The 10,758-nt window shown below is 37.7% G+C and overlaps 1 protein-coding gene across 1 annotated transcript in view; it reads right to left on the bottom strand.

The window, feature by feature from the left end:
- Nucleotides 1-244: 244 nt before the first annotated feature.
- ryr2a (ryanodine receptor 2a (cardiac)) overlaps nucleotides 245-10,758 on the bottom strand; it is a 142,614-nt gene continuing 132,100 nt past the window's right edge. Inside the window, exons 95-105 of the mRNA XM_076298837.1 lie at nucleotides 10,377-10,507; nucleotides 8,918-8,960; nucleotides 8,306-8,439; nucleotides 7,837-7,897; nucleotides 7,547-7,693; nucleotides 5,874-6,008; nucleotides 3,369-3,525; nucleotides 2,252-2,316; nucleotides 1,887-1,987; nucleotides 1,512-1,563; nucleotides 245-1,333 (exon numbers count right to left, since the gene is read on the bottom strand). Of these exons, the coding sequence (XP_076154952.1) occupies nucleotides 1,238-1,333; nucleotides 1,512-1,563; nucleotides 1,887-1,987; nucleotides 2,252-2,316; nucleotides 3,369-3,525; nucleotides 5,874-6,008; nucleotides 7,547-7,693; nucleotides 7,837-7,897; nucleotides 8,306-8,439; nucleotides 8,918-8,960; nucleotides 10,377-10,507 (1,122 nt within the window). The 3' untranslated portion in view covers nucleotides 245-1,237. The remainder of the gene's footprint in view (nucleotides 1,334-1,511; nucleotides 1,564-1,886; nucleotides 1,988-2,251; nucleotides 2,317-3,368; nucleotides 3,526-5,873; nucleotides 6,009-7,546; nucleotides 7,694-7,836; nucleotides 7,898-8,305; nucleotides 8,440-8,917; nucleotides 8,961-10,376; nucleotides 10,508-10,758) is intronic.

Raw genomic sequence — 10,758 nt, 5'->3', positions numbered from 1 at the left:
TCCTGACTGGTGTCAACTAGAAGAAGAAAACAAGAATACTCTGGCTAAAAACAATTATACAAACAAAGGATATGTCATCATCTTGAAGCCTAAGAATGCCTATTAGAGTCCCTGAATGGATATTGCTTCAAATTTGCGATAATCAGTGCTTGGAAAAATATAGGTTGGGAAATGATATAAGTTTTCCTGGACAGGTATGACATTTTTGGCCAAGGTAAGACGTAAGAATTCAACAACACTTGGATATTATCGAGATACTGCAAATGATCCTTAACCTTATAAAACATTTGTGATACATTGATCTTGCATCTTTATTTTATTTTTCCTTAAACTTGCATTATAAACATGCAATTAAACATTTTATGAGTAAAATTTCAGATCTTTCTAGATTTCATACAAAGTATAACTCTGTCACTCTGTTGCATAATAGCATTGCAAACCACAAGAAAGAAAGAAAAATGGACAAATATAAGCTAAAGAAGGGCTATACATGTATCTTATCAGAAAATGAATAACATTTGTACTGAGGGCCACCCCTATTCATTACCCATGACTCATTCTGTCTCCACAGTAAACCACTGTATATCCAAATTTATTTTCTTTTACTTTCCTCTCTCTCTCTCTCTCTTCTCTTTCATTCACTCACTGACTAAAACACTGTCATGCACACATTCATGCAGAGAGACAATCACACAATTGCAAAAAAATCAGAGAGATAATACGTCTGTGGTGCAGTCCTGTAAACTACCACGCAGCTTTGCATAGCTCGACCTAAGCTTAGTAAGGCACTATTGTATCATGTCCTCTGGGTCTACAATCATGGTTTCAGTTCTGATAATCCATCAAAGATCCATATCTCATTCTTGATGAACAAAAGATGTTTAGGATGGCCAAGCCAATGCCCATTTCATACATAAATTCTGAAAGAATGCATTTTGCCAGTTTCCATGGGCAGTCTTCTCGCTTTCTCCATACTTGTAGATATATTTTCTTTTGTTTTCTTCACTTCATTTTCCATCTTGTATTTCAGCCTGTTTTTGCTTGTCAATGAGATTAAAGCAAAATGTAAAGATAAAGCATTCAGTCATTAAAACACAGTCTGTGTGCTCCAAACAGCACATAGGGTTAATTATCCAGAATATAATGTATATACAGAGTCTGAAAAGCATTACAGACAAAAGGGAGGCAGAGTGGGCCTCTTTGATTGCTCAGAAAAGAAAAAGTGGAGTGTCTGGCCCTAGTTGAGCTGGTCTTCATACTGTTTACGGAAACAGTCTCCTGCAGGGAAAAATTCCCAGCACCGTTCCTGATACATTTTCCAGACATATGATTCCTGTCAGGTGAAATGAACACATAATTGTTAATATATTAATTTGATGAAAAATTAATTGACCAAAAAATACTAATGACTAATTTTCTTTTTTATAGAACATCATGGTATCTAAATACAGGTTCTAAAAATATTCTGATAACCTAGTTTTAGTTTTCTAGTGGTGGGCAAAGCCATTTACCTGTCCGGTGTGCTCTGTTTCATCTTTATTAATGAGATACATCACAAAAAATCTGTGAATTACATAAAATGTCATATTATAATATAGTAATTTATCATAATACACCAGCAGACTTACCCATAATTTGAAGTGCATATCTCAGAAACTAAATAAGATATAAGACTGAAATGTAAGTCAATCTGGTTCTCACTGAATACCAGCTCTTTCATGAAGAGCATACCATGCTGTTTTCCTTTACAAAATGGTTCTCCACTTTTATTTCTAAATATAACACAATCCCCTGCTTCTGGTGAATTCTCTTTTAATGACTTCCATGAGGGATATCACAACTGCTCTACTGCACTTAAACACAAACAACTGGCAGCCTATACTCACAGATAGTTTGCCAAGTTGTGCTCCTGCAGGGTATGTGTTTCAAAGCCATGAGGTACAGTATCAAAGTAATCATTCCCTATGCCACAGATGAAGCATTTGGTCTGCAAACAAAAGGAAGGTTTGTTGGGCTGTTAGTGGTTGTTTTTTTTACAACTAACATTACACAAGAAAGATCTTTTTTACATTTTTAAATGCAATACAGTAACAAAGGTTTTGAACATGACCTACATATTGCCATGTAGACTTCATCTGTTATACTATCTATTAAAAAGTGAAAGTGTGAGTGTTTTACCAAAATACAATATCATTTCAGGTATTCAGGTATTTTACCTGAATAACTTAACTAGAATTAAGATTTCTCTTACCTCCATGTCTTCCTTCACCTGTTCCTGTTGGTCTCGCAGTTCACCAAAAGCATCAATTATGAGACCTGTAGGTACATGGATGAATAGCTAATCAAACATAAAAACATCCAAAGGCAATGTTTTCTTTCTGTTAAAACAAAATATCATCTTAAAAGGGACAAAATGCATGCATGTAACTTGAATTTAAATAATTATTCATCTACAGCTTCTAGCCATGGATCTAGTGTCTACCCATCATCATTTAGTAAATGTTGGGGGACTAAAGACTGATTTATGATTCCGCGTCGACTCCAAGCAATGACTACCCTGTTGCCTCGATGCCGGTGTGACCCTTTCGAAGTTCTGTGTGTCCTGTGTCTGCATCACTTACCACCGGAACGGTAGTCAGAATGGCCAACTCCATAGACTACCATGCTGAAATATCGATCTTATTTGTTTGGCCGTTTCTTGCTTAGATTTTGTAAAACTTATCGAGAAATAGACACAGTACATTCCAATGACCTAGTTACTGTAACCAGAAAATAAGTCTGTGGTTATTTGCGAGGTGTCTGCCAGCTAGTTAATGTTATATTAGCAAGCAAACTTTCCCACAATATCCTCAAAGTACTGCTTGCTGGTGAAGTGCTGATTTTAAAACGTTACTGACAAATAGAGACTTTACAAACAGATAACCCAGTAACTGTAAACAAAATATGTCTTGTTTATTTGCAAAGCTTATGTCTGAACTAGCATGTTGCTACTCCCCACAGTAGGCAGTCGGCTATCAACACACAGGACAGGTCGACCAATCACAGTCCTTGTGGTCTGGGTTGTCTCAACGCGAGGCTAGAATTTTTTGGAGGTGCGTGTCGAGCAACAGTGGAGGGCTCGACGCAGAAGCATAAATCAGCCTTAATGCCTTATTTATTCTCTCTTTTCATACAAACATAGATCAGTTTGTTGCTCAATTTCATTCGTATCCGTAAGCTTTCAGCAAATGTGCAAAAGATGGATGAAATTAACTCAGAGTATGGACAGAAGGTTCTGTCCATCTCCATATTTGAAGATCAATGACCTTAGGTCAGATTTTGCCTTCGATGGGAGAAACAAGTGTTGATAAATACTCTCTTTCTCTCACCTTGAATGATGGCTAGCAGAATGACAATAACAAAAAAGAAAAAGGTGATGTCAAAGATGATACGGTAAATCTCGTATTCATCTCCAGCCGGGTCCTCTATTTGGTCACCAATGCCACCTCCTGCCCTCACACCAACGTACATGTGGAACATATAGCACTGTGGAGAAACAAACATAACAGTCCTTACACATCAACAACGATAAACAATTTCAGGTTTATGGTATGTAGAGGCAAAAGAAAACATTTTAAACATTTAACAAAAGAAACATTTCATAAGAATAGTGTAATCATGTAGGTAGGTATCAGAGGCAAAGTAAGGATTAACAATAGCTATGTGGTGGCTTCTAAACTTCATGATCATTCCATATGATATACAGTGGATACCACCATCCCTGCCCCCACAGTTACTTCCAGAGTAATCTGGGAATTTAAATGGTTTGACAGTCTATCTACCTATGCAAATGTGTATTAAGGTGCAACCTGAACTTTACTGTAATTTCAAAACTATAATTCTCAACTTTACTAGGCTACATTTTCCACTGTAAAAGAGTAGGTTATGCTCATTGCAGCTTATTATTAGCCTTTGTGATGCCATCTTCAAAATTCACTAGAAACGACAGCAATTTACAACCAAAAGTTTCCTCTGGAGCACAACGAGAAAGAAATGTCATAGACATGACAATGTTGTAGTAGGATGCATAAAGGATGTGACCATTTATGCGTTTTTCAATATAGTAGTATAAGTATGTGTGTGTATACTTACTATATATATATATATATATATATATATATATATATACACATACATATACACACTCTTTTGATCCTGTGAGGGAAATTTGGTCTCTGCCATTTATCCCAATCCGTGAATTAGTGAAACACACTCAGCACACAGTGAACACACAGTGAGGTGAAGCACACACTAATCCCGATGCAGTGAGCTGCCTGCAACAACAGCGGCGCTCGGGGAGCAGTGAGGGGTTAGGTGCCTTGCTCAAGGGCACTTCAGCCGTTCCTACTGGTCGGGGTTCAAACCGGCAACCCTCCGGTTACAAGTCCGAAGCACTAACCAGTAGGCCACGGCTGCCCTAAGTATCCGTTTCACAAAGGGGGAATGCCAAACAAATGCATGTTTAATATTTTAGTCCACTGTCAAGAGTGCTCCACTAATGTATGCATTAGATCACCTCAGTGTTCTTCCTGACGGTGCAAATTCAAACCGAAAAACACCCTTAGGAACTCTGTAGTTCTAGTAGCCTCTCCAGTCAATAGTTCATAGAACTTTGTTCTAAGAACTGTTATGTCCGAAAACATGGGGAATAAGAAGTAGCAGAAGAAGCCTGGATAAATTAGCAGTGCTTAGATTTAGTAGCTGAATTTCAAGGTCTCATGATTTTCATGGGTGGACACTTAGAGTAACATGAAAATTGTGAAAGGCTGCTGAAGGTGCTAGTCTTTGGTTGGAGATATTTCCTGGAATTTGATTGAGCAAATACATCAATATTTAATCTGTATTCCAAACCTTACACGCATACCAAGGTTTCATTATAAAATACCATTGAGCAACCATTTTCCCTTTAAAAAATATAAGAAACCCTCCCATTCTCTATTTTGTTCTAGTAGTGTTTTTTTTATAAGAAAATATACACCTAAAGACAATAGACGGGCAATCCAGTTCTATTCCCATCATCCAACTCCAGACTTCCACCAAACGTTTCCTGAGCCTACCAAATAAAGACAAGGGAGACACAGGACCGCTTCAAGGGCTACTGCGTTGGTCCTTGTGCTTTGCAATGTCTGTATAACCTGTTCTATTCCTGAGATCCAGTGTTTATGTATTTCCTTTGACCCCTCTTTTAGAGTCCTTAATAGGGATAAAGAGCAAAAAGTTCAATGCTATGGTTGGTTGACTGAGCAGGATTAAGAGATGGGGGTGGCTGTTCTGCTGTGGAGTCTGTCAGTCAGCAGAGGTGCACAGAGAGAGCTGATATCCACCGGGGATGTATTATACTTCCTTCTTGAGGGCAATTCTCCCTACTGACCCATGATTCAGGGCATATGTCCATTATTGTACATCACATTCCTTTTATGACTAAAGGTTTTTTTCTTTCTTTTCTTTTGTGCACCATGGACCAACATATGTGTTTTTTACTACACCCCCATGCAAATTAATTGAAACAAATCCTGATTTCCCTGAATTAAAATGCAATCCCATTTACATCCCAAGGAGGTTATATTTTCAGTTTGTTAGTCTGTCTGTTGGTCTGTCTGTTTGTAAACAGGATTATGTAAAACCTACTAGTCTGATTTTCATAACACTTGGAATAAAGGAGTAGCATGTCCCATTACATTTTGGACCGTATTGGAGTCACAGGCTGGATCCACAAATGTAGTTTTGGCCTTGACTGAGGTCTGCACTCTCCAAGTATACTTAAAGTAATTTAAAGTGGTCTAGTGCCATTTAAGTTGTCCGACTTGGACATGCAATTCAGAGAAGAAACTCACTGTAAGCATGTCATCACACTTCATGTCTGGTGACTCGCCATCCTCACTCTTGTTGTAGAATTTGCGGAAGAAGTTGAAGGCCACCACAGTGTAAAGATAAACCACTACTGCAAGTAAGCCAACTGTAAGGACCAACTGATCACACATACATACACACAAACAGAATGAGAGAGAGAGAAAGAGAGTATACAAATTTGTACAGTATACAAAAGTGAATATATCCTTGCAATATTTAAATGTCAAATGACTCAAAATTTCATCACCTTAAAGGGAGACACAGGTTTAATAACGACCTGGGGTCTATTTGTTGATGAATGTACATTTTTGTTTGGGACTTTAATGACCTCAATCGGTGTAAGACCGGAATAAGCATTTACAACTATATAGCATATAACATAGCCCTTGGGGGCAACTTGGGTACGTCAAAATAAATCTCTTTTTAAAGCCATTAACTAGTCTAAAAGCATTAAACATCTACAGTATGCTACTATGGAGAGGGTCTCTTCTTCAGGTTGCCGCCATCTTGTGAGGAGAAAGTCAGTACAAGCCGGTTAACTGTCCTCTTTTTGTGTCCAGTGACAGTAGCTTGTACCGTATTTGCTAATCGACTTGGATAGACTTTCTCCCCACAACATGGTGGTGACTGGAAGAAGAGAAAAGTAATTCACTTAGCAAGGTAATGCACCCAGACTTCTTTGCAGCATAGTGGATTTATGATTTCAAATATATTTCATAATAACTTAAACAAATTATGTTTGTTACTGTGACATTTATGTACGCTTTGGCTTACATGAACATGATGACAACAACTGCACCATACACCTGTATTTGAAATGGGCAATGATGAAAGTGAAAGCAAAGGTAAAAGTATGGGAAAGTTGGTGGAAGCAAACTTTTATAATGAAGGTGGAAGAGATGAAAGAGTGAGCAAGTCCTGAATAAGGTTGTTAAAAAATGGCTCAAGTACTGAGGTACTGCATGGAAAGAAATCATTATGATCATCTTAGTGGCACTTTATATATTTGCGAAAGAAGGAGCAAACATAGGACTCCTATTATTTCAGTGAGAGTAATTCACAAAGCCCTTTGGGACTAAAAGCAGCAAATATGAATGGAATAACTTAGACGTAGTGAAGAGGACTTCTAACTCACTAACTGGGATTTTACACCATAGCTACTTTTTAAGTGTAATTCATTCGCCCCTCTGATGCCTGTGTATTGTTAGCAATTAGAATCAGTGTAGCAATGTAAACAGGCAGAGCTTTATGCGTATATTACGGACGGTGAGAATGCACATTGAATTACCCGTGTTAGAAATGGCCTATATAAATAACATTGACTTGACTGATTGATTTGGTGTTATTTTAATGGTCAAATTGGGTTTTCCGATAAGTGAATTCAAATTTTTGAACGGTAGTATGTGTCAAAGGAGAAAAAACTTCAGATTTGGATCTTGCACTATGTAGTATGTAAACACAAGCATTGTGATGTGACGATGTAAGATGTTTAGTAGTGTTATTCACAAAGTTTGCTGTGATGGATTAGAGAGTGCCAGACACATAGTTTCATAGCAATTACTGTACAACACAGACTTGCATATTCACATTATGGCAAATGCATGCACCCATAGACATGTGTTAACTTTAATGCTTTGCATATCACTCAGCTGTTTACCTGTTTTCCATTGTGGGTAACAGAGGACAAGATTGTCCTCAAAGTCTTGAAACCCATGGCTATGTCCAGGAGGTGAGCTGCAAAGAAGAAGTTATTGTAGTGTCCCAGGATGGACATTGTCATGTACCAGGCCAGATACAGGAAGGACTGTAAACAGAATTGAGCATGAAGAAAAATCAGCACTCTGCCCTTAAATGTGAGGGGAAAGCAAGCAGGTATATTTGGACATTTTTAGAAAAAGTGGAAGAAATCAACAACAATACAAATAATCAATAAAGGGGTACATTTACATTGTCTGTGAAGACAACTCCTAATTTCCATATCTGGTACTTCAAATCAATGGAATTTATTCTGTAAAAGAGCAAGAATAAAAAAAATCACAAAAGGCTCTATACAAAGTAGTCAGCCAAGTGTCCTGAGTCCTATGCCTAAAAATAAAGCAGCAACCAAAAGCAATCAGGTCAATATTTTAACTACAGAAATGGATCTGGTTAATGCATTTCAAACCTCACAAATAATATAAGGACATACTGTACAAAGAAATACAATGAAAGACTGTAAAAGCAAGTGCATTCACAACAAATCTGGTGAAGTATTTCATTGCAGATTTGGCAGCTACAGTATTTTAGTTGTAATATGATAGAAAAGTTGTATATGGTTCACTATTGATGTCTGAGCAAGCACATGAAATCAGCAAAAACATATTTCTCAGCAAAAAGTACTTCTAAGTACTTTCCATGCCTTGTTTACTTCACTCACACAGCAGCTAATGAACTGTCCTTTTTGGGCTTCTTCTTCTCATGTGCATCACTAAAATCCAAAGCAGCTTTGTCCATCCCCAGCAGCTCACTGATGCGGTCATGCCCATAGAACTCACCATACTTGTCCATTACCTTCAAAAAAAGGGGAAGATTATGTAAGTGTCTTGGTGAACTTTTTGTGACTGTCTCTCACCATTATCTGCACTTCCTAACATATTATTTGTCCTATTAGATGTATAAGTCTACTTTTATTCCCAATCCTAAAAGAAAGTCCAAACACAATGTAAGATTTGATGTAGTGGAAATATAATGAATGTGTCTATAATGAGAAGATATTAGGTGCACAGTGAGATATATTGGGTGCACAGTATACAGCATAATGGTGTACACAGCAGTACAGCATACAGTACAAGCTGACGGTATAAACTGAAGGTATAACCACAGACTACTGCCACAGACTCTACAACATAAATGCAATATATATTTAGACCTTTGCTGTTCTTGATGGCAGGAGTGTCTTAAGGCTTTCTAATGCCTTAGTATTGCAATATCATTAAAATGAAATAAAATTGTTGACAAAACAAAGGCTTGAATTTTTAATCCAACCCACCTTTCTTTTCACAAACTTATCCCAGTAATTATTAGGAAATGACCTACAAAACAAAATTAAGTTATTATCAACTAGAGCATTACACCAGATTAATGAATTAATTCTGTAATTACTCATGTTGCACAATACATGCAATATATTACATATTTTACAATTGATTACAATTAGAAACACAAATAACATGTCCCAAGGATACCTGCAACTCCTCTGGAAGTAACCCTTAACTGGCTCCCGGTAGCTGCCGAAATCTAACTCTCACAAATAGGACTGCCACTGGATTGCCACCATCTTATTTCAATTCTATTATTCATCTTTACGCCTGCTCTTATCCACTTCACTCATCTGGTAAGCAAGAGTCTGCAGTATTTTCTTTCATGGCTCCTCAGTGGTGGAATTACCTTCTTAGTGCTGTTTTGACTTAACTAACAGTTTGAAGGGCATTTGTCAAATCAATTTGTTTCAGTCATACATTTTAAAATATAACCATAGTTATTGTAGCTATGTAGCTATAGTTACATTGCCATCATCACAATTTTTTGTAAGTCACTTTGGATCTGCTAAATAACATTACATTACATTTATTCATTTAGCATACTGTATGCTTTTTCCAAAGCAACTTACAGAAAGAGGAATATTACTCAAGCTACAGTGCAGAGGAGATTTTAGGTAGGAATAACTACTGCATCAGTCAAACTACAAGGTAGGAGTGCAGACATTATAAGCACTAGTCATAGTGTGCTAGTAGAAGTGATAGAAGAAGGAGGTAGAGGAGAGAAGAGAGGGAAGTGCATATTAGGTGTGTTAGAAGTGTTAGGAGAGGAGGTGTCCTTGGAAGAGTGGGGTCTTCAAGAGCTTCTTAAAGATAGAGAAGGATGATCCTGCTCTGGTGTCACCATCGGGGAGATTACAAATAAGAAAATGGGCTGGATTGCCGTATGTGTAGGGGTGGCAGTGCCAGACGACGTTCCTAGGAGGAGTGCAGTAGCTGAGGGGTAACCTTTCTAAGCCTTTATGAGAGAATTTATGTAGGTGGGGCAGACCCAGCCATCACTTAGTCACACACAGCATTAGTGACTTGAATTTGATGTGGGCGGCTAAGGGTAGCCAGTGGACGTCATTGAACAGCAGGGTCACTTGTGTCTAAGTAATTGAAACTGTAATGCACACATTGTTGCTCCCACTGTTCAGCAGTCAGCATTTAGAATTGAGAATGTGAACACAATCAGTGGCTTAGGGCTACCATCTAGTGGGCAAGAGTGTAGGTGTCATTTTGACATGATGGCTGTTAAAACTAGTGTGCCAGGAACATTTTTGTGAAGTTTTGGTTTCTATTAAATCCAGGTGATTTGGGCTGAAAAAGTTTGAATGTTTTAGGAGTCCAAACAGATAAGCTTCCAGATACCTTCCAGAGGATCTTTTCAAAAAGAGTTTATATTTGCAGGTGGTATATCACACTCACTGAGTATTGATGACCAGCCTATCCCACTGGCCTTTGATGTCATCCTCTGAGGGCTGCTCAGTAATATACAGGCCATCAAACTCCAGCTTTCTAGCCACCTCTTTTTCACGCTTGAAGATCACCAAGGGAACCTGGGTATAGATTGTATTGAGCAAATAGTCATAATGGACTTGACACAATACCACAAACACACCGATCTGGAAAAAACTATACCTGTGGCAGAACATGGAGCATAATGTAGTTGCAACTCATACCTGCATGTTGCCATGAATCCTCAAACACTATTACAAAACTAAACTGCCACTCTGTCCCTGTTCTTAATATTTTATTTTATTTTATCTAATTTATTAGTTTAATAGTAGGGCCTACAAAAGTATTGTTT

This window comes from Alosa pseudoharengus, unplaced genomic scaffold (genome assembly GCF_046254945.1).
Source record: "Alosa pseudoharengus isolate Yale_2024_CS ecotype anadromous, Long Island Sound unplaced genomic scaffold, YU_APseudo_1.1 YU_APseudo_1.1_scf_21, whole genome shotgun sequence".
NCBI lineage: Eukaryota > Metazoa > Chordata > Actinopteri > Clupeiformes > Clupeidae > Alosa > Alosa pseudoharengus.
Note: the sequence above shows the minus strand (reverse complement) of the source record. Positions and strands in the feature narration are given on the sequence as shown.